Here is a 23,893-nt window from a genome sequence, read left to right as displayed (position 1 = left end):
TTCTCTCTCTCTCCTTCGGGCAAAGATTCCATCTTCATGACATCCTTCCTCAATCCTGAGAACACTATTTCAGAGTCTATATTTCTCCTCTTGTCTGCTGGTCACATTTCCTGGTCTACCTATGTAGGATCTGAAATAATCCTGGAACAATTTGAACTCACCATTTCTCCTACAACATTGTCTCTTACGCCTAAGCCACCTGTGCCTCTCAATAACATAAGAAGAATTTGTTACAATTCACATGTGAACTGCCGATGGATGACTGCAGTTGTCTGTAACTTACTTTTAAATGCATCAAAAAATAATGTTTGGCCCTAACTGGTTTGGCTCAGTGGATAGAGCATCGGCCTGGGGACTGAAGGGTCCCAGGTTCGATTCCAGTCAAGGGCATGTACCTTGGTTGCGGGCACACCCGCAGTAGGGGGTGTGCAGGAGGCAGCTGATCGATGTTTCTCTCTCATCGATTTTTCTAACTCTCTATCTCTCTCCCTTCCTCTCCCTAAAAAATCAATAAAAATATATTTTAAAAAATAATGTTTGATTACAGCAGAGAGGGATGGGGAGATATATGATTAAGCAAACATAATTATAAAATGTTAATTTTTAATCAGTATATATGAGTTTATTGTACATCTCTTTCAACTTTTCTGTTTCAGTTTTTTATAATTAAATATTGGAGAAATATGTGATGCTTATTAAAATCATTGCAGCAATGTGGAAATCATAGAGGAAAAAGCACATGTGGAACACTCACTAAAGATAACATTTTGGCAAATACGCTTTCAGACTAGATAGATAGATACGAATGGATAAGTACTTAATGACTACAATAAAATATCAAATGCTCTCTTGTTATATGCATTTTGCATTCATGTGATCATAGGACTCTTTATTTTCATGGGATCATGGGGCTCTTTATTCATGTGATCATGGAACTCTTCATTTTCAAAGTATAGATACACCTAAATTGCAATATCTATTTAGGTTTTCATCATGTGAAATGTGCCTAAACTCTTGGCACCACAAGGACCAGTAGAATGTACTAGTATGTTCTGATTAATACCAAATTCTTTTCACTTTGAATAGAACCTCACACACAAGCAACAAATTAATATTTGTTGAATGAATGAATGATTTAATACTTAATAAAAATAAGTTCCTCAGTGTTAATCTTTTTACTTCTATGTAAGCCTCCTGTATCCCTTACAATATTTTTGTTGTTGCTCATGATTTTATTCAGTATGATTCCAGGGTGTTTTAATCTGAAATACTCTCCTTTTACCTTCAAAGAGAAGCATTAAATAATGTTATGTATTATGTATATTGATGGAACTTTATTCCTTAGTTTTGCATGACTTTCCTCAAAAGTTTGAGAGCCATGCTCACAAAATGTGTAGATTATTTATTCCTTAACATCTTTTTATCTGTTTCTTCCTCTCCATCCCACTGCCTTTCTCTCTGTTTAGATACGACATCCATCCCAGAAACACTGCCATATCCTCCTGGTGGGCAGTTGGGGTCATGTTGCCTGTTGTCAGCATATTTTCCGTTGAGTCGCTTCCCTCGCGCTCCTCTTGGATGAAAAGCCCCTGCATGGAGCTCTGCAGGACCTACTCCAATCGCCAGTGCGGCTCTAACTGTGGCCATGAAATGCCATCAGACAGAGAATTCTAAATCGGGTCCTAGTAAACTGAGCTTTTGCTGACAGATTATAACTTGGGTATAACCGGTACAGGTCCTACCCACAGCTGATTTTGATAACATCCCTGGAGAGCCAGGGTGCTCCATCAGTAGTCAGGAGGGCCCATTGGAAGTGAAGGTCAAATCCCCAGGACTTCCCAGGCACCATTTCTCTATGTCCTCTAGTCTCAGTTCCCCAAACACTGAACAGCCCACTTACCTTTTCAAAGGCTGGGAAATAACGATTTGTTGTTCTCTCTCTGATCTGGGTCATCTTGGCATCTTGTTCATCAGGTGGGAATAGTGGGAAACGCAGGATCATTTCATACAAATCTGCAATACCTTCTGAATACATATCAATCCTGAAAGACAAAAATGACCCAATTGTCAACTGTCACCTGTCTTACATGTTATAGTTTAAAAATCTAAGAGAATGGGTTATTGGGAGGTGGCAAAGTGATTCACCTCCATTGGGTGCATTTTTTAAAAATATATTTCTTTATTGATTTCAGAGAGGAAGGGAGAGGGAGAGAAACATCAATGATGAAAGAGAATAATTGATCGCTGCCTCCTATATGCCCGCCACTGGCGATCAAGCGCACAACCAGGGCATGTGCCTTTGACCCCAATCGAACCCAGGACCCTTCTGTCTGCAGGCTGATGCTCTATCCACTGAGCAAAAACAGCTAGGGCTGAGTGCATTTTTATATGCCAGTCATTCAGCTGTGATATTCACCAAAATTTAACATTTCATATCAAGGTGGATATCTACGTTTAAAATTTCTGTTATGCCCATGACCAAATATACTGACAGAGAACATCAGTGAGGTGTCCAGAGTCACAGGCATGGAGAAATTGCTGGAGTCATTGCAAGTACCCACTGAGATGCTACCTAGGGTTTGCCATCTCTGCTGTGGTTGGTTCTGGGCACAAACTGCTTGTGATCCATAAGGCTAAAGGCCTGCCACCTGAGGAATCTGCAGAGTGTCCCTGGCACAGACACCTCAGTCATGTCCCTCTCCCTCTCTCATCCTGTTACACCACCCAGGCCCATAAATATGCCCAATAGTAGCAGTTCTTCCAATGAGTGCCCATGGAACACAGTTCCCAACCTTCTCCATGTGCTGTTTATAAATTTTGGCCATGTTTGCACTGCTCAAGACTCTACCTGAAACATCCCTGAATGGGTGCGATCCTTTATATAGTTCCAACCAGTGCATATTATAGAGGAGTTTTTTTCTTTTGTTCTAAACTGGGTTTTCTACAATACTTATAAATATACCAGCTTTATTGAAATACTATATTTACATACCATAAATATCACCCTTTATGTAAAGTGTACTATTCTGTAGTTTTTAGTACATTCTGAAATCATCATCACATTCTCTCATTCCAGGACATTTCCTATCATGCCCAAAAGAAATTCTGTGCTCTTGACTGTCACTTCCTATTTCCCCAAAACTCCTTCCCCAGGAGATCACACAAGTACTTTCTGCTTATATGGATTTGAATGTTTGGACATTTCATATGAATGGAATGATTTTATATATGGGCTTTTGTATGTGGTTTCTTTCATTTTGTATACTATTTTTAAAGTTCATTCATGTTGTCACCTACATTAGAATTTTGTCCTCTCTATGGCTAAATTACATTTCATTGTGTAAATATTGCACTCTGTTCATTCATTCACCAGTTGATGGACATTTCTATTGTCTCCACTTTTTAAATATTGTGAGCCACGCTGCTATGAACATTTGTGTGAATGTTGGGGAAGGTCATCAAGAAGAGTGAATGTCATTTCACCCACAAGCTGCACCTGGGCAATTGGAGGCTCCCCAATCCCTCCCCTGTGCTTGGAATGGGCTCTCCACATGCCTTCCCCAGGACACAGCCTTGGGATAGGAATGTGGTGATAAGACCATCTGGACTTGGTATGTAACCCAGTTAAGGCCTCTATATAACCTTTTAAGATCCTGGAAGGTGGATTCAGAAAACTACTCGACTTGTGGTCATGAACAAATTTCCTTGTTTATTAAACCTGCCACCTACCAATAAGGACTGCAGGCCTTTTTCTTCAGTCTCTCCCTGCCCTTCACAGACGGGAGCCAGTTTCAGATTTCCCCTGAGGGCTCCCAAGGAGGTCTATGAAGCCACAGTACAAGGTTTAGTGTGGATGTAGTGTTTATTATCTTGGGAACATACCTAGAGGTGGAGGTGCTGACATAGGATAAGTCTATGTTCAACATTTTAAGTAAGTGCTACCAGTTCCTTACAAGTTTTAGTTTCAATCATGTGGTTCCCTCTCAAAAAGAAGGAGAACACCCCCACCCCTCCCAGATGTAGCTGCCTTGAATAAATCTGGCTGCTTCATTAAAAAAAAAAAAAAAAATGTTCTAAGTAAACCGGGCCTCTTGAAAACCTGCCTCTGCTAACCCTTGTCGAGTTCAGTCCATACAACGGGCTGGTGAGTTAGACTCCTGGTAACTGTGCCTGCAATTTCTGGAACTTGAGAATGAGCCCCTTTGTGTCCTTTCCTCCCCAGTCTTTTCTTTAAAGGCCTGAGCACCTGGAGTCATGACTCCACCATCTTCCTGGCTTCATGGTTCACCGGTGTTTGGAAAAGTCTGTCACTCCCTGTGCTACCTCTGTGGACTGAGTCTTCCTTTCTAATCCCACTGTTTGATTCCGCTTCAAGTGGAATCCCTCCTCCTCATGCTCCCTGTTGGACTGGGCCTCAGTCTGTACCTCAAAGGCTCATGCTGCTGTTGGTCATGATCCCGTGACACAATCCTGATCATTCAAGGAAGAATCTAAATTGTTATTAATTGTTGATGAAAAACACAGAAAAAATACCTACAGGGCTCTCTCCTTTATGTCTGTCCCGTAGAGGTTGTATTTGGCAGCAATGTAATTGAGAATGGCTCTGGTCTGTGCCAGCTTCATCCCGTCGATTTCCACCATGGGCACTTGCTGGAACATCAAAGACCCATCTTTTGAAAAAAGAAAAGAAAAAGTAGAGTGAAATGTCTAATGGATCACAGTCTTTTGAGATGAAAACAAGTTTGTTGAAATTATCAGGTAATACTTTAACAAAATGGCATTTTGTTCTTAGTTTTTTACAGTCCTTTTTCTTATCAGTCTGCTTTTTATTTTTTAACTCACTATTTTATTTATTGACCTTTTTATTTCCATCAGATACATGGTAGCTACCTGTATTTTTTGCGATTGATTTATCTTTGTGGATATTTTTAAAAGAAGCTGGAGAGAGGCTGCAGCAGGCTGCCAGCCCGATGGTATTTCAAATGGGAAGTTCCCACAGTAACTCTTGTGGTGCTCATGGCATTTAAAGCAGGTTTTGAGAGAGATTTTAACGTAGGGATCTCTTTCCCTGACTTCAACATCTGCAATATTGCTAGGGCATTACCTCGCAACAAACCATAGAGATAATTCAAAGCTACTGCTGGGCCTATTTCTACTCTCTTCACCCTGATGCATGTGTTTGAGTGTCGGAGGATAGGTGGGGTCCTGAGCGGACACAGCTCCTCACAGCGGGTGCAGAAAGGAGAAGAAGCAAGGAGTGGGCATTCCAGGTCACAAGGGATGAATCCCTGGTGAATATTCTGAGTTCTAGCCTTCCTAGCCCTGAGTGAGTGGTGAGACCTACTCAAGGGGCCCCACCCTTATACTTGAACTACTTTTCTTCCTCTTTCACCCACCCTCCATCTCCCACCATGCACACTCATAGACATTGCCTGGTGTTCAAACCTCACTATTGCATTTATTCCCTCATCAGAGGAATTTAGATACATTGTCTTACCATTTCTTAATTTTTCCAAGTCTTCTGGACTTTCCAAAAATTGCTCTTCAAACTAGAATCAGAAAGAGTAAAGGAGTTCTGTGATTCATTACAGAACTTTGAGCATTACAGAACTTTTAACCTTAAATGACCTATCTGGTACATCATATGGAGGAGGTAATATTCCTGAGTTTGGCATGGTACACAAGGAGTACAGTGATGCCATTTGGAAATTCAGATTAGAGCCATCAAGAACAGAACATGAAGCAAAGTAAGCCAGTCAGAGAAAGACAAGTATCACATGATTGTGTCGAATCTAATGAACAAAGTAAGTTGATGAACAAAACAGATCCAGAGACACTGAAACATGCAATAGAAGGATGTATTTCAGAGGGATGTGGCGGGTGTGGGGGGCTGGAAGAGTTTGACCAAAGAATTTATATATGCTTAGCCCATGGACAAACAATAATGCAGGGAAGGCCTAGGGAGTGGGCAGGAACAGGGTGGAGCATGTTATGGGTGGGGGCTAGAGGGGGAATAGAAGAAAACATCTGTAATACTTTCAACAATGAATATATTTTAAAAAGAGGACAGAGCATGGCTTGCAGCACTTAACTGCTCACACTTGGAGGTTCCTTTCACCTCCATCTGCTTTTACATCTGTCAATGGTCAGGCCATGATTTGGGAGGGGAGTGTTATCACAGGGAAGGGACTGGGAAGTTCTTGTAGTTATGGAGTTTTGATATCTCAGGAAAGCCTTTCTCTCCATATGAGACAGGCCAGGAAATTGTGTGTCTACCAGTGTGGAATATCCACGGGCCCATAACCATCTAAGATGCTGTCACCAAGGTGACAATTACCTCATTTCATTTCATTTTATAGTTTAAAAGGAGTATTTTATAATAAAAGTTTTGATCTTTAGCTTGATCAGTGGAACAGTCTATTGTGGATCTACATAATTCCATAGGGGAAGACCTGATAGATAGTGAGTTATGTGTGCAGGGATTTATAAAGCTTCCAGTGCAAGACAAACATAAAGGATGGAGGATGGTCATGAAGGGAGGGTGGCCAAGGTAGGGTGGCATTGGCATTGGCTGGTGTGATGTTGCTTGTGAGGCTAACGGAGGTGAAAATGATTGTAAAGATCAACCTTTGGGAGCACAGAACCCAGGAATGCTGACCAAGATCCTTACCCCACACCCTCTTCAGTAAAGCTGGGATGGAGTAGAGGAAGCCTGAGATGTTCTCAACATCACCTCCTAGTCACCCTCCTGTGCTGAACTCATCCTGCCCACAGGCTCTGAACACACCCCTGAACCCCAGAGCTGAAGTCGGGGTGGGTTCATGGAGAGAGAAAAAAAAGCTGCATGGCACTATTTGTATTTTTTGTGTACTTCCTCACATATGAAATTAAGAAAGAGTCAGGCTCAAGTCCCCATGTCTTCATGAACCAATGAAGAAAGTATAATCCTGGATCAGGTAAACATGTTGTTATGAGGCTGAAGGGAACACAGTAAAGCTCCTGTCTCACCTCACCTGAAACCCTCCTTTACTGTTCTGATTTGTGGGACAAAATTTCCTGAGTTCATCCATGCCTCCCTCTCCTGAAAACCCTCAGAGCTGCTGACTCACTCTGATGTGGACTGAGAGAAAAGTGTTTTTCTCATTGCCACCTCCAGAGGGCAGAGCTCAACAGATGCCAGGGAAACCTACCAATTTTCCATGCAGAACCTGGCATATTGACACTGTAAATCAAGCATGTCAAACTCAAAGGCTAACTCGGGTCAAATAAACAAGGTTTAAGTTTATGTGGGTCACAAAAAAACAAAAGCTTCCATTTTCATAGAAACGTAGGTTTATTTCCATAGAGACATGCTGAATACAAAGGGCTGAAATAAAAGACTCATCATTAACATAAAATAATAATAGAACATTTTAAGGAAAATTAATATTTTTTCTTGAACATTAACTTACCAGACACTGAATAACTGCACAAATTAATAAGCGTAAAGCAAATAAACTTATTTTTCTTGTTCTCCGAAAGCGAGATATTTCCTGTTGCGCACACCAAACAAGTCAGTACCAGACTAATGATGTGGCAATTGGCTGCTAGAATATTTGCTGCTAGTATTAGTGGAGAGAAATGGTGCCCCTGCACATAAGGCAGGTAAGGGAAATGAATGCAACATGATTATAGTAATCAGTCATTAGCGAACATTGTAGTTGGTTATTAATAATTATATATAACAGGATTTTGTAAAAACTAGGTTATGAAATTTTTATTAAAACGTTTCTTATATACCGTTATCTTGACTGGGGTGCAAAAATATTCGTTGTGGGCCACATGTGGGTTTGACATGCTTGCTGTAAATGCTTGGATGTCCTCCTAGATGCGCCCCCATGCCTCCTTTTAATCACCTATTCACTTGTCTGCATCCTGACTGGAATGTAAGCTTCCTGAGGGCAGGGACCTTGTCTGTCTGGTTCATCCGTGTATCCCCAGAACCAAGCACAGAACCTGCCACTTCAAGGTGCTCAACACAATTATGGCTGAGTGCATGCCTTAAATCTTTAACAGGCAGCTTGTTATAATCTGCTCCTCTCCACTTTTGTGGTTATATCTTAATTTTAATTACATTACATTCTAATATTATCATTTTTATCCTTTTATTATAAAAATTTCTAGCATGTACAAAATGAAAGTACAAATATACTCGTTGTATCCATTACCCAGCTACAATCATTATCACACAAGCCAATCTTGTGTCACCTAGATGCCCACCCACTCTCCCTAGCTTGTGAGAATTTGAAACAACCCCATATACTGTATCATTTAATACTTAACTCTTTTATTTATATTCCTAAAATATTAGATTTATTATTAAAATAACCACAATATCACACATAACTAAAAAATTAACAATGATTTTTAATATCCTCTAATATTCAATCAATAGTTGTATATGTGTCATAAATATTTTACTGTTTATTAAAATCAAAACAAGGTCCATAAGTTATGTTTAGTGGCTGTTTCTTTTATTTCCTTTAAAATGTCCTTTCAATTTTCCCTGTACTCTGACAATTGCTGGATTTTTAAAAATTTTATTGGTCAAATAGTCCAATTCTTTCCTAATATGCATAGTATTTTTATTTAAGGCAAAACCATTCACAGGCCATCTAGTATGAAAGTCTCCTAGCTGACGTGAGAAAGTACTTCACCACAGTCAATTTTGGATTCAACTTAAGATGACAGAACTCACAACCCACCTCGACTCCAGCTGCAGCCAGGAGCCACCGGATGGGCTCCATTCGAAGTCGTCCATTCATGTAGTGAAGCTTGGGCTTCCCAGCCATGTCGCAGCCTCCTGGTTTCTCTAAACATGAGTGAATGCATGAATGAATGCATGCATGAATGAATGAAACCATAGAAGCAAACTGTATTTTATGGTGTACATTTGAACAGAAGGGTGAAGTATCTGCTTTCTTAATGGTGGAATTGGTGGAGTCCCATGAGGTCTTCCTTTGCCCATATTCTCACCCAATAGTGGCCATTGGTGTCAAATTGCACCAAGTAAGTCTCAGGTTGCCATTTGTCCTCACTCTGAGGATATAAACAGAGCAGCCTGGATCCCACACAGGAGAAGCAAGCCAGTGAGGGGCCTTGAACCAGAGAACTTACAACAGGGAAGAGGACAAGGTCCTCGGACCAGAGTTAGTCCTCTGCTCTTTGGCTGTCGTGCTGCTCTTGTTCAAATGCATGAAGTGGGGCTTAGTCCTGGCCTGATAGTCACCAAAACCTTCTAAGTTCTCTCCGCTCAGGAAGAGGTTCATTCCTCTTTCCTATTGCAATTCTATATTTTTCACTGCTGGATGAATTTTATTTTTCATTTAGAAAATGGATGTTAGTGCATTACCTGTATAGTACATGGAAAGGAACTAACATGTTTAGTGTATATCACATAATGGACACTTTCTAATTTTTATCCTTACTTAATCTTGGTATAAATGACTTGAGGTAGATCTTGTTGTTATTCTAAGTTTATAGTTGGGGGTTCTGATGGCTATAGAGGTTAAGTAACTGGCCTAAAATAAGTGGTAAACCTATCATTTGAACACACTTAAGAAATATTTACCTAATTATATTGGACACCAAAGTCTTGGAGGTTCTCCAAAAGAGTATTTTGTAAACTATGGATTGTGATCCCTCGGTGTGCTGTGAAATCAGAACAGTGGGTTCTGACTAGCATTTTCGATTTAAAATATAATAGGAAATATCAGTGTGCCATATGTAGTAAGTCTAACTACATACATACTAAATAAAATTTTAAGTTTAGTTACACTTACACAGTGTATGAGTGTGCATATGTGATTGTACGCTCTGGTTTGTTGTAAAAGGTAAGAAATTCATTAGTCTGGGGTCAGCGAAAGAAGTCTGACAGCTGTTATTGGCCCTTTTTAAGGTTTCTCTGCACCACTGACATTTGGGGCTGGATAATTCTTTGCTGTGGGGGGCAGTCCTGTGCATTGGAGGATATTTACTATAGCAGCATCCCTGACCTCTACCCTCCAGATGCCAGTAGCATAGTGCCCTGTCCCTCTCTCCCATCATGACAACCCAAAATAAAATCAGGGGCAAAATCACCTCTGGCTGAGCACCACTGCTCTGTTCCAAGCTGGGACAGCAGCACCCAGGTGGGAGGAGCCAAAGAGAGCTCCTCACATAATGACTGGGAAATTCCAGCAAAGGTCTTGGGCAGGTTTTTAGCAGGGCTGTGAGTACAAAGGCACAGGAGTCATTAAAAAGCAAAGATTTGCTCTTCCCAAAAGCGGCCAGAGGTGACCTCTGAAAATGGTTCACTATTCACTGGACAGAAAACCTCACAAAATCATGCAAACCAAGAGGGTCAAATCTTTGTGCTCATTGCTACACACCATAGAGAGGGTATGATTTGCCAGCTAGCTAGTTAATGATAAAGTCTAAATTAGACCCAATTCTCCTGACATTCAGACTAGTTTCTCCGTATTATCCTACTAATATATTACCGAATTTTCACAGCCTGCAGAAATCAGTTTCTTTGTTGCCCACTAAATAAGTGAGTTTCCCGAGAAGTAGTCGTAGTACACAGTGTGTTGAGCACAGTTCATTGTTCAACAGGCCGTTTGCTCAAAGTTCAGTACACTCTCCATGTGACATGGCATGGGCAGATTTCTCAAAAACCATTCCTTTTTTTGTTTGTTTGTTTGTTTGTTTTGTTAGGATTTCCCTCATAAGCCTTGCCATTTACAATATAGAACTATGGAGTGATTAAATTATAAGCTGGGATCATGGTAATGAAGTAACCAATCCTGATTATAAAACACAACATTGTGCTATTTAAATGGAACTATCAAAGCAGTAGAACTTTCCACATAATAGAAACACAATGGTTATGCCAAAAAGCTTTGGCAAGGTAGCCCAGAGGAATATTTAACTGGGCAAATAGAAGGAATTTGCAAATCCTCTGTCAGACTGGGAACCTCACAGATCAAGAGAAGCTTAAGTTTGTCTAAGACGTAAACCCAGAGGCACTTGAATCCTATTCTAAAGTCCCAATACATTTAGATTCACTAGCCAGTTTGAGTCTTTTCTTTATAAGAAACCCTTCCTACTCTTTGGTCCAAAAGCATTAAGAAGGAAGGGGAGGAGAAGGAGGATGAGAGGAAGAAAGAGCGTTGGGGTGGGCGGTGAGGAGGAAGAGAAGGAGCAGGAAGAGATAGAGGGGAAAGAAAGATAAGTGTTTAATCACAAAGTAACTCATATAAACAACAAACTAATATAAGAATTCACCTATGGAGGAGTAGGTTCAGATTCTGACTGGCAGGCATTGCTGCCAATTGGTTTCCCAACAGGAGGTGTCAGTTCAAGAGGCACAAAACCATTGTCCTATATTTCCTTCCCGTTGCTCAATGTGTGTCCCTGCCACATTTAAATTCAGTACCAGTGTGTGTTGTCTACTGTATGAACACACTAATGCATCATTCATAATGGCGAAGCGATTTTAGTGTAAGCTCACATGCTCTCCCTGGAACTAGAATAGTTGTATTTTCACATTACCGGTAATAATAACACTCTTACTTTTCCCATATTATCAAATTCTCTGCCTTCATTTTCAAAATTCTTGATTATTATTTTCCTTTAAAGACCTGGCCTTGAGGATCTAATAAATAATGCTTGAATTGTCTCCTGAAGACACAAAGAAGGCACAATAAGAACATAGAGTACCCACATAAAATAACACATTCTAAAAAAATTTCCAAGTGAAATGGACACAAGAGAATTTATAGAGATGTGTAAGGTCAGTACTAACCTATTATGTTCACGCTGTCTCTCAGCTCAGCTCCTCAAGGTCACTGCCTAATATCTGTGTTAGATGCTTAAATATTTTCACAACCCTCTCCCTCCTAAGAGGGTGGGGTCCAATAAGGAGCAGTCACTCCCACAGCCTCCAGCCTCCACAGAGCTCAATACGAGACCTGAAAGCAAAGGACAGCTCAACAATGTTTCATTTCAAGATTATCCATAAATGCACAAAGAAGGGATTTCAGGTGTATTTGGTTGCCCAATAGGTCCATGGGAACCAGGCTTCTATTAACACTGCTGCTTATGTAGGATTTCATAAGCAGCAGTTGAAAGATGAAAAAATCTTATGGGAAAATGTGTCACAGGAGGGTAGTGTCAGAAAAGAGGATAAGAAAGAGAAGAGATAGCAACCTAAATTCATAACAAGGACTGAATGATGAATACTGTTGCAACCCAAAATCTCTTAGGCCAAAAGAATCCGTCTGAGTTATCTAGCAGTGGACAGGAGGAACTCAGCTGCCTTACCTGGGCCTTGTGTAGACCCTTTCCTTAGAGTCTACACTTCAGCATTTCCTCTAGCCTCAGGACCCTTGCATGTGCTGCTTCTTTTGATTGGAACGCTCTCTTGTCCCTACTCTCAGGCATCCTGTGCTTCCTCTGTCAAGTAGTTATGACCTTATCTGTTTAATATCTGTGTGTCTTTCCCCACCCTCCACCCCCATTTACTGTGAGCTGCCAAGGGCCCATGACTGACTATAGTGCCTGGCACCACATGGAAGACACATCATAAGTAAAAATAAATACATATAAATACGTATAATGTATCTTTTTCTAATGAAAGATTTCTAACAGATATGAATGCAGAAAGAAGAGTATAATGGGCCTTAATGTACCTATCACATTACCACAATAATTGTAAGCATTGTTTTGAAGCAAATCCCATTGTATTGCATCAATAAATAATTTAAAATATATCTTTTAAACTTTAGTGAAATTATTTATGTTACAGAAAAATTGCAAAAGTGGTGCAGAGTTCCCAAATACCCTTCCCGCAGTTTTGTCTAATATGAATATCATACATAACCATAGTAAAATGATCAAACCAGGAATCTGACATTGATACAATACTATTAACCAAACTCCAGATTTTACATGGGTTTCGTCAATTTTTCGACCAGTGTCTTTTTTCCAGTCCAGGATTTCACACCGATTAGTTGCCATAGTCTCCTCCAATCCAAAATGGTGATTTTCCTCATTCCTTCTACACAGAGCACATTTTATTGTTCCAGCTTTGACCTTTGGGAGATACTTCAGGTTGGCTCCTATGTCCTTTAAAACAAGTTTCCTCCCTTTATGGGCAATTCCATATATTTTCTGCCCCAAAGATGTTTCAGGATATCTTGTGTTTCCTCTACCCCAATCCTGATTGGTCAAGCAGGGATAGTGAATGTGCCCAGGAGGAAGGTTAGAGGCCCCTCCATGCCCAAGGCTGTAATTGGGCTGGAGCTCAGGGTGAGGAGGGATGTGAGGAGGCACCCTTGCAGGCATGGGAGTCACTGAAGGAGGTAAAGAAGGTGGTGATCCTCAGACTTGCATCTTAGAAAAACTGTTCCTGAACTAAAGGGGATCATTTGCTTTTGTGCATCAAAGCCCAGTCAAATGCAGCAGGTTTATTAATTGAGGAAATGGCGCCAAGCCCAGAGTCACAGGTGAGCAAATGCTCTAAGACCTAGCTCCTGATGGCTTCTAATGAACACATCATGAGGGGGAAGAAGTCATTAATCATGATGACTAAGGGAGTTAGGGTCGTGGTCATGGTCATGGTTCTAATGATTGGTCGATGCTAGGGTAGGGGGTAGTTATCATTGCATCTGGTCCTGATGTCAGCCATGGCTTTGGTCTGTCTGGTTTCACAAGGGTGTGGTTGGTGGGCTGGTTCTGCTTTTCTGGGTCTGGAGTTGAAACACAACTGAGGCCTAGATGTCATGTCTAGTTTGGCTGACGCTCTGTCTCTGTGCTCAGCAGAGAGGCTTTGTTCCTAAGATGGTTTGATTCTGACCAGAACCTCATTGTTTGAAGGACTTAATGATTAAGGGAATGGACATGCAGGGGAGAAAGAGGTAGGTGAGCCAGGGTGCTGGGTAAGCCAGTTTGAATCAAAAAGAAAGAAATTGAGTTTCTGCATGGTTACAAACCACTCAGGTTGCAAGTAGAGAGCAGACCAGAGGGCAGTGAAGCTGCAGTTGGGGAGGTTACTGGGGTGGTGGAGGTGAGAAATCATGAGGCCTGCTCTCGGGCAGTGGAAGAGAGACAGGCATGGCAGTTGGGAGTTGTGTTGCCATGGCTCTGTGTCATCCAGGGGGCGGCAAGGAGAGGCAAGGCCGCTGTGTGGACACCTTGGCTGCCAGCGCTGCCCTGGCTCCAGGGAGGAAACGGAGAGGAGGAGGAGGAGCCTGTGGAGCAGACTTTGAGTCTGGTTTCTGAGAAGCTGAGTTTGAGGGGACCAAGGAACAAGATGCTGGACATGAGCTGTGGGCTGTCAGGGGCAAAACCCTGTGGCTTCTGAGCTGAAATAAGGTAACCTGTTCAGGATGGAGGAGAGGCAGGGGCAGGGCTGTGTGCCCAGCTCAGAGCTGGTTTCTCCTGGATGAACCTGGGAGAGAGGAAGCCCTGAGGTCTCCCAGATGGAGAAGGAAAGATCCTGTAATACAGGTCAGTCTCGCTATGACATGGGTTAAGTTCCTGTCAACTTGGAAGGCAACTCACATCCTCCTTCCTGGGACATCATCCCCACCCCTTCCCCCCGAAGCAGACCAAGAGCAGGCAGCTCCCTCCCAGGGGACCAAAAGGGTCCCGTGAAATCAGCAGCTGAACTCCAGGGGCAGGTGTCTGGGTCGGATGGGTGGAAGGGGGAGATCTGCCCAGACCTTTCTCCTGGCACATGACCCGTGTACCTCTGCCTTCTGGACACATCCATCTGGCTGCCCCTCAGGCAACTCAAATTAACCAAACTGTTTCCGAAAAACCGGACCAGAACCAAACAGCGCTCTGAGAGTTTGGAGTTACACTTTATTCACCGCAGCGGGCTCAGGGAAATGAATCCAAATTCTAAGCAAAGCTACAAGCAGAACTTCCCTTTTTATGGAAGAGCCAGCCCTTTGTGGGCTTGCTGGCGGCAGCCTTGAAAACTACACAGTTCTATCAATTAAAAAATGCCCCTGGCATGGCATTCGGTGTATCTAGTCTCTGGCCTACAAGGTCAGACAGCTAAGTTTATCTCCCCCATTATTCAAGCAGGCTAGGAAGCAAAGTTACTTTGTAAGAATAAGAGGCCGTCCATAGAATAGCAGAGAATTCCAAAAAGTAGTTTTACAGAATAGGGGTTTTCCTTCACAAAACCACAAACAGAAATGGGGTTTCCATTCTGAGATTGGCCCTGGTGGCCCACACCGTTGCCCAGGCTGTGGAAGCCTGTCATATCCCTGACCCGCTTTCTCCCTGCGAATCCCCATTTCCCCTTCACTCTCACTCCAACCCAGCTGCTTCTCTCCACACCAACCCATCTTTCAGTGAGGGCTGCCATCATCTCTCCTGCAATTTCCATAGAACCCTGCACACCAGACTGTGTCCAGACCTGGTCCCTGTGGTGCTGTATTTCATCTTCCAAGCGGCAGCCAAAGTGGTTTTTCTTTTCCTTCTTTTTGAGATATAATTGACCTTCAGCATTATATTAGTTTCTGGATTACAACTTGATTCAATATATGTATATATTATGAAATGATGACCACAATAAGTCAAGTCAACATCCATGACCACACATAGTTGCAAATGTGTTTTCTTGTGAGGAGAATTTTTAAAATCTACTCTCTAACAATTTGCAAATATGCACTATTGTTAACTATAGTCACCACACTGTACATAATGACATCCCAGACTTATTTATTTTGTAACTAGAAGTTTGTACCTTTGATCCCCTTCGCCCATGTTGCTCACCTCCACCTCTAGCAACCAGCAATCTGCTCTTTGTAGCTGTACAGTGTTTTTTTTTGTTTTGTTTTTAGATTCCACATATGAATTTTATGGTGTTTGTCTTTTTCTGCCTCACTTATCCTGTAGAATAAAGAGCGAATATGTTAATGGTCATCACACCGTCATGCCGTGATGCCCCCACGCCATTAACTACCGATTACCAGGAGGCTGCGTGCACAGCAGGCGTGTGCTGCGAGTCACGCACGGGTGGGCAGGCACTTGACACTGTGTCCCCACGGGTGCTGGCCCAGACTCTGACAGGAGGGAGGAGGGAGCTGGATATCCGCACCCAGGACTTGGCAAATAGTGATATTAAAATATTTCTTCTAATTAATTCCCTTTCAAAGTGCATGAATTCGTGTACCAGGTCACTAGTTTCACTTAACATAATGCCCTCAAATGGGTCTAAGAAGCACATTTAACTCTGTCACCTTCTGCTTTAAAACTGCTGAATTAGCCATTTTTGCTGTCGGGGTGAAGTTCAGACTCTTGCACAGAGAAGATAAAGCCCTCCATAATCCCACACTCTAGCCCAGCCTCCTTTCAGCCACGCTTCCTCCCTTACCCCAGGCACTCTCACCTTCAGAACTTCCTTCCCACCTCTTTGCTCTTCTTCCTTCACAGAAGGTGTTTGTTCATAGGTGTTTGTTCCCACACTTCTCCTCCCATCTGCCTCCCGCCTCCCCACTTCTGGCTACCTCCTCCTCGCCTTGTAGGCCAATTGGAGTGTCGCTGCTGCTGGAAGCTTCCCCTGACATAGTTCCACAGATCAGGGCTGGGTAAGAGCTAGGTTTGGTGTCAGTCTGCCTGGGTTCAATCATGGCTCTGGAACCTGATACCGTGTGACTTGGGGTGAATGATTTCCTCTCTCCGTGTTTCAGTTTCCCCATCTACAAAATAAGACTATACTGCCTACCTCATAAGTCTGTTGTGAGGGTTAAATGTGAAGTGCTTAGGTCAGGGCCTGATAGCAAAAGGGCTCTAATCATCACACTTCTGCCCCTGTCACAGTGCTTCCTAATTGTCACCCTTTAACCCCATTAGATTGCAGGATGCATGTGGGAAAATATGAAACCACATACATTTTAATGATTAACAACAGTTATCTCTGTGTTATGGAATCAGGGGTGGTGGTGAGGGGGCCACCTGCATTTTGTCTTTCACAAGTTTTGTGCATTAAGCCTGGGCTATGTTTGAAATTTAGAAAAATTTAATATAATATTTTAGATAGGCAGTTAATTAAAAGAATCAGAAAACTCAATTATTTTTACACTATGTCTACAAATATATGAGATGTATATGTATGTGAAAAAAATGGAAAGGAACACAGGTAAAGAAAAATAATGTGCATTGGAGTTCCGAGATTGTAGGTTAGTGTGTTTTCTTGTAACATGTTCTGGCATTGAGGATCCAAGGTGACCATGGAGTACATAGATGTTACACTCCCTTTCACCCAGAACAAACTGGAATTATAACTACCAGTAAAATATAGAGCTATCAACCTGAATGACCAACTGAGGACTAGCTGAAGACAAGCCTTATAGTCAAGGAATTGCAGAAGCCACATTGAGACTGGCAGGAAGGACAGAGATGCAAAAAGATTAGCCCCGTGGTGGGCAAACCGTGGCTCATAAGCCACATGCGGCTCTTTGACCCCTTGAGTGTGGCTCTTCCACAAAATACCATGTGCGGGCGCACACGCACAGTGCGATTGAAACTTCGTGGCCCATGCGCAGAAGTCGGTATTTTGTGGAAGAGCCACACTCAAGGGGCCAAAGAGCCGCATGTGGCTCGTGAGCCGTGGTTTGCCGAGCCGCAGTTTGCTGACCACTGGGCTAGCCCCTGCCTGGCTGGCAGGTACCAAAGGGCATGTACCTGGGTTGCAGGTTTGATCCCCACTCCCAGTTGGGGTGCGTGCAGGAGGCAACCAATCAATGTGTCTTTCTCACATTGATGTTTCTCTGTCTCTCCCCCCTCCCTCCTTCACTCTCTTCCACCCTTTCTCTAAAAATTCAATGGAAAAAATATCCTCAGGTGAGGATTAACAAGACAATTTTAAAAGGCTGGCCTCACTCCCACAGATGGAAGCTGATGTTCTGAAGTGATATCTCAATTGCTAAGGTTCCCCCTGAGGAGCATGGGGTCGAAACCCCACACCAGACTCTCAGTCCAGAGCGCCAGAGCCTGAAAGAGGCACCCACAGAACATTTGGCCGTGAAAGTCAGTGGGGATTCTGTCCTCAAGGGAGAGATAGCAGTCTCCTAAAAACACAGGTGCCCTTTTAAAGGGGCAACCCACAAAATCTCCTCTGCAGGCACTCACCCTGGGCTCCAGTGGAGGGAGGGTAGGGTGGACTAGAGTCCTATAAGGAGAGACTGGGGTTTGTGGCTCTGGGGAGAGAGCTGAGGGGACAGCTGCCAGGGTCCCTGTGCTGAGTCCCCCTCCCATACCACAGGTGTCATCTTTCTTGGGTGGAGCACTCTCCTTCATACAGCATCAGCCTGGGGGAATGCAATAACCCCACCCTCTGGACTCCCTGTTGCCCCACTCTTCAGAGCTCAACCCTGCTGAGCAATCAGCTGCCTGGCAGGGCTGTAGAGGTCTGAGCAGACTCATGGGGTGTCAGTGACTGAATTTTGTGGCTTTGGGGCAGGGGCCATTCCCCCCGCTTTCCCTTGAACCTGACTGGTGCCTCCTTCATGGGAAATCCGCTAGCCTCACTCTTTGGGCTCCCAGCAGCCCCACGTTCCCTATTCCTGATGGCTTCACCCTGCCAAGGCCTGGCAGAATGTGGGAGAGACTGAGTTGTGTGACTCTGGGGAAGGAGCTACTCCTCACTCACACTTTCTGCTAAGCCTGGCTGGCATCTCCCCCTCTCCTGAGTCCTTGTGACCCTGCTCTGCTGAGATTAGGCTCCTGGCAGAATCTGGAACAGTTTGAGTTGTGTGGCTCTAGGAGGGGAAAATTTTTCCTTGTAGGCCCAAGTGGTGCAGAGCCTCCCTTCACAGGCAAATCTTGGTCTGTTTGGGTCTGATAAACTCTGCTAGTCTCACCCTGGTGACTCCCTGACACCCCTGCCCCACCACAAAGGTATGTAAGCACCCTGCAAGTGGCAGATCAACTGGTATACCCTGGGATATTTACTGAGTGGCCTCAGACCCAGCACTGACACCAAGTCTGAACCTGTGTTGATCTGGTGAACACCACTCGCCCCTACCTAGTGACTCACTGAGAACATACCTCATGCAACTGGAATATTGCCAGAAGCTCTTTTAGTGACTGAGCCTAACAGGCAGCTTGAAGATAGAGGCAGGCAGAGGCAGATCTCAGAGTTTATTGGGATTTTTGCTAACCTACTCCCATGCTTAGTGCTAATAAAAGCCAGCCTTGGTGCACAGCTTGATCCTTCCTGCACACACCCACACCCAAGGCTAGTCACAGACACAGTGTCTGACAATAGCCTGCACCAGAGTCCCTCCCAAAAGGTCTCAGGACCAACACACTCAGTAACAACAGGAGGACCCACGAAACCCACACAAGGGAGCTGGTTCTTTGAAAACTGAAACAAGATTGACAAACCTTAAACCAGACTCATCAAGAAAAAAGAGAGAGGATGCAAATAAATAAAATCAGAAATGAAAGAGAAGTAACAACTGACACCAAATACACAGGATTGTAATAAAATATTATGAACAACTATAAGCCAACAAATTGTACAATCTGGAAGAAATGGGTAAATTCCTAGAAACATACAATCTTCCAAAGATGAATTAGGAAGAATCAGAGAATTTCAATAGACAGATTACAACCAATGAAACTAAAGCAGTGATTTTTTAAAAAAAAAAAAAAAAAAACTCACAACACACAAAAGTCCTGGACCAGATGGTTTCACAAGAGAATTTTATCAAACCATCAAAGAAATAGAGGCCCAATGCATGAAGATTTGTGCAAGAATAGGCCTTCCTTCCCCTGGCTGCCGGCACCGGCTTCCCTTCGGCACCTGGGCCTTCACTCTGGCTACTGCCTTTTGCCTTCACTCTGGCTGGAGCCACCTTTGGCCTTCGCTCCGGCCCTGCTGCCCTCCTGTAGCTCCCTCCACCCCCCGTACCCCCCCTCATAGCAGGCGTCCTGTCCAGCCCCAGCCACTCCACGCCTGTGCACACACCCTGCCCAGAGGCCCAGAGCAGCCGGGGCAGGGTGGAACGCCTGGGTTGTCGCCATGGCCATGACGCAAGCATCCCAGCCACCACCATCTTTGTCACATCAATTTGCATATTCCCTCCTTATTGGTTGTGGGCAGCGCCATCTTTGTCATGGAGTGACAGTTAATTTGCATATTCTGTCTTTATTAGATAGGATAATGAACACCTATTTTTCTCAAACTATTCCAAAAAATTCAAGAGGAGGAAGGACTCCCAAGTTTATTTTATGAGGCCAGCATTATCCTAATTCCAAAACCAGGTAAAGACACTACAAAGAAAGAACATTATAAGCCAATATCCCTGATGAACATAGATGCTAAAATCCTCAACAAAATATTTGCAAACTGGATCCAGCAATACATTAAAAAGATCATACACCGTGGTCAAGTGGGATTTATTCTGGGGATGCCAAGTTAGTACAATATCCCCAAATCAATAAATGTGATACACCCCATTAAGAAAATAAAGAATAAAAATCACTTTATCATGTAAATAGATACAGGAAAAAAAACATTTGATAAAATCCAGCACCCATTTATTATCAAAGCTCTCAGCAAAGTGGGAGTAGAGGGAACATACCTCAACTTAATAAAGGCCATATATGACAAACTCACAGCCAACATCATCTGTATTTAATGGGCAAAAACTATAAGCATCCCTCTTAAGATAGGGAACAAGATAGGGATGTCCACTTTCACAGCTTTTATTTAACATAATACAGGAAGTTCTAACCACAACAATCAAAAAAGAATAAGAAATAAAAGGCATTCAAACTGGAAAAGAAGGAAAACTTCTTTGGCAGAGACAGATCTCAGAGTTATTTGCATATGACATTATACTGTATACAGAGAACCGTAAAGATTTCACAAAAAAATGTACAAGAACTGATAAGTGAATTCATTAAAGTGGTAGGATACAAAATAACTATCCAGAAATTAGTTGCATTTCTATACACCAATAATGAACTATCAGAAAGGGAAGCTAAGAAAACAATCCCATTTACAACTGCCTCACAAAAATAAAATACCTAGGAATAAATTTAACCATTGATGTAAAAAACTGTACTTAAAAAAATATAATATACTGAAGATACAAATAAATGGAAACATATCCCATGTTCATGGCTATAAAGAATTAACACATTAAAATGTCCAAACTACCCAAAGAAATCTATAGATTCAATGCAATTCCTATCAAAATACCAATAGCATATTTCACATAACTAAAACAAATATTGAAAAAATGTATATGGAACCACAATATACCCCTAATAGCCATAGCAATCTTGAGACAGAAGAACAAATTTGGAGGAATCATGCTACCTGGTACCTATAGCAATAAAAAAGCATGACACTGGCATAAAAAACAGACATATAAGTCAATGGAACAGAATAGAGGGCCCAGAAATAAACTCACACCTTTAGGGTCAATTAATAATTGACAAAGGGGGCAAGAACATGCAATGGATAAAGACAGTCTATTCAATAATGGTGTTGGGGAAGTTAGACAGATATGTGCAAAAAATATGAAACTAGACCAACTTCTTACACCATACACAAGAATAAACTCAACATAGATGAAAGACTTCAATGTCGGACTTGAAAACATAGAAATCCTAGAAGAAGACATAGGGAGTAAAAGCTCAAACATTTCTTATAGCAGTATTTTTTCTGATATATCTCCTTGGTCAAGGGAAACAAAGGAAAGAATAAACAAATGAGATTACATCAAATGTAAAAGGTTTTGCACAGCAAAGGAAACCATCAACAAAATAAAAAGACAAACCACTGAATGAGAGAACATGTTCATCAATGATACATCTGATAAGGGGTTAATATCCAAAATTTATTTAAAAACTTATAAAATGTAAACAATCCAATTAAAATAATAAGCAAAGGACCTGAATAGACACTTCTCCAAAGAGAATATACAGATGGGCAAGAGACATATGAAAGGGTGCTAACCATTACTAATCATCAAAGGAATGCAAATTAAAACCATAATGAGATATCACCTCACACCTGCCAGAATGGCTACCATCAACAAATCAACAAACAACAAAAGTTAGCGAGGATATGGAGAAAAGGGAACCCTCTTGCACTGTTGGTGGGAATGCAGATTGATGCAGCCACTGTGGAAAGCAGTAAGGAGTTTACTCAAAAATTAAAAATGGAACTGCCATATGACCCAGTGATTTCATTTCTGGGAATATATCCAAAGAAACCTAAAACACCAATTTAAAAGAATATATGCCCCCCCTCCCTATGTTTATTGCAGCATTATTTACATTAGCCAAGATTTGGAAGCAGCCCAAGCACCCATCAGTAGATGAGTGGATAAAAAGTAATGGTACATTTACACAGTGGAATACTACTTGGCCATAAAAAGAAGGAAATCTTACCTTTTGTGACAGCATGGATGGACCTGGAGAGTATTATGCTAAGTGAAATATGCCAGTCAGAGAAAAGACAAATACCATACGATTTCACTTATATGTGGAATCTAATGAACAAAATAAACTAGCAAACAAAATAGAAACAGACTCATAGATAGAGAACAGACTGACAGCTGTCAGAGGGGAGGTGGTTGGGGGCTGGGTGAAAAGGTGAAGGAACTAAGCAAAAAAAAACCTCATAGACATACAACAGAATGGTCATTACTACAGGGAAAGGGGAGGGAGGTAGGAGAGGATAAAGGGGGGATAAATGGTGATGGGAGGAGACTTGACTTGGAGTGGTGAACACACAATACAATACACAATTGTACACCTGAAACTTACATAATTTTATTAATCAATTCACCCTAAATAAATTCAATTTTAAAAAAACACATACTAAGATTTTAATGTAATATTATTTCTTAAGAAATTAAATTAATTAAAATTAGGAGAACAGATATGAAGCAAAAGGGAGCCTCCTCTATAAAGCAGAAGGAGAGAAGGAGGGATGAAAGGAAGAAAGACAGCAGGATTCATTTAAGTTGACAGCACTATTCATTTAAGTTGACAGCAGTACGTTATGTGGCACAGTATTGCATTGGATCACACTGGACAATATAATGAGGGCTTAGCAGAACCTGCGTTGGCATGGCCCAGCCTGGCATAAGCTTTAAGTTTGTTTAGTAACTCCTTGCATCACATCAATTACAGTAGTTTGCATGAAGAATGTGGGCTTTCGAATTTAGGTTCAAAACCCAGCTCAACCACTTACCAATTATGCAAACTTCGGAAGTTTCGTAATATCTTAAAGCCTAATTCTTCATCTGTAGAATAGAGATAGTAATACTTACCTGAATAGATTATTGTGAGGTTGAAATATGTGTAAAATAGTGACATATAATTACTCAAAATAGTCCTTTTCTTCATCATCATCATCATCATCATCATCATCATCATCATGTGTGTGCAGTTTCGTATGGACAGAGAGGAGCTATATGTGCAAGCAGGGCCCCAACTGCAGGAATCTCATCCTTTGGTGGTGGGAAGCTGGTGATAGATGGGGAGTGTTTGAAATGTTAGGAGAGACTTTCCAGGTGGAATTTCACAAAAGGAGCGTCTGGGCCAAGACAAAGATTCAGTTATCGGAAGTGCAATCTAAAGCAAGTTCTGAGCCAAAGGAAACATAAATAAGCACAAAACTAGGGATCATTTAGGCTGATAAACAATGATTCCATTGTGGGGAGGTCAGTCAATATTGCTAGAGTCAAAAATGCAGCTTCTGGGGCCCGGGCCTTAAAGGGACTGACTGCTGTCAGACACTGGAGGCACTGGTTCAGTAAATATATAGGTTCCAGGTTTTCATAAGAATGTGGTTCTAGAATCTATATTCTAAAGCACATAAATCAGA

At 42.1% G+C, this 23,893-nt stretch overlaps 1 protein-coding gene across 4 annotated transcripts; it reads right to left on the bottom strand.

Annotated features, from left to right (window-relative positions):
* Positions 1-1,723: 1,723 nt before the first annotated feature.
* Positions 1,724-23,514, bottom strand: LOC118660483 (glutathione S-transferase A2-like). 4 transcript variants are annotated; one of them, XM_036317955.1, is made up of 7 exons: positions 23,337-23,508; positions 15,782-15,927; positions 11,825-11,990; positions 8,745-8,851; positions 5,498-5,549; positions 4,538-4,670; positions 1,724-2,042 (listed from the first exon to the last, which is right to left on the bottom strand). In XM_036317955.1, the coding sequence occupies exons 4-7, from the start codon at positions 8,829-8,831 to the stop codon at positions 1,739-1,741; spliced, it is 576 nt and encodes a 191-aa protein (XP_036173848.1). In that variant the 5' UTR covers positions 8,832-8,851; positions 11,825-11,990; positions 15,782-15,927; positions 23,337-23,508; the 3' UTR covers positions 1,724-1,738. The 4 variants fall into 4 exon arrangements, with proteins under 4 accessions (XP_036173848.1, XP_036173847.1, XP_036173849.1 ...); XM_036317954.1 differs by having other exon boundaries at positions 15,811-15,927; XM_036317956.1 differs by lacking the exon at positions 11,825-11,990 and having other exon boundaries at positions 15,811-15,927; positions 23,337-23,509.
* Between the last annotated feature and the right edge of the window lie 379 nt (positions 23,515-23,893).

Source organism: Myotis myotis, unplaced genomic scaffold (genome assembly GCF_014108235.1).
Source record: "Myotis myotis isolate mMyoMyo1 unplaced genomic scaffold, mMyoMyo1.p scaffold_m19_p_7, whole genome shotgun sequence".
NCBI classification, from domain to species: domain Eukaryota; kingdom Metazoa; phylum Chordata; class Mammalia; order Chiroptera; family Vespertilionidae; genus Myotis; species Myotis myotis.
This window is presented reverse-complemented; position numbering and strand designations above follow the sequence as displayed.

Excerpts from the sequence above, each read along its gene's own strand:
- LOC118660483 (XM_036317953.1), bottom strand. The coding sequence starts at position 23,445 with ATGATGATGATGATGATGATGATGATGATGATGATGAAGAAAAGGACT. Across the intron at positions 5,550-8,744 it reads TGGCTGCAGCTGGAGTCGAG|TTTGAAGAGCAATTTTTGGA; the intron begins GTGGGTTGTGAG and ends TTCTGATTCTAG. Across the intron at positions 4,671-5,497 it reads CTTGGAAAAATTAAGAAATG|ATGGGTCTTTGATGTTCCAG; the intron begins GTAAGACAATGT and ends TTTTTTCAAAAG.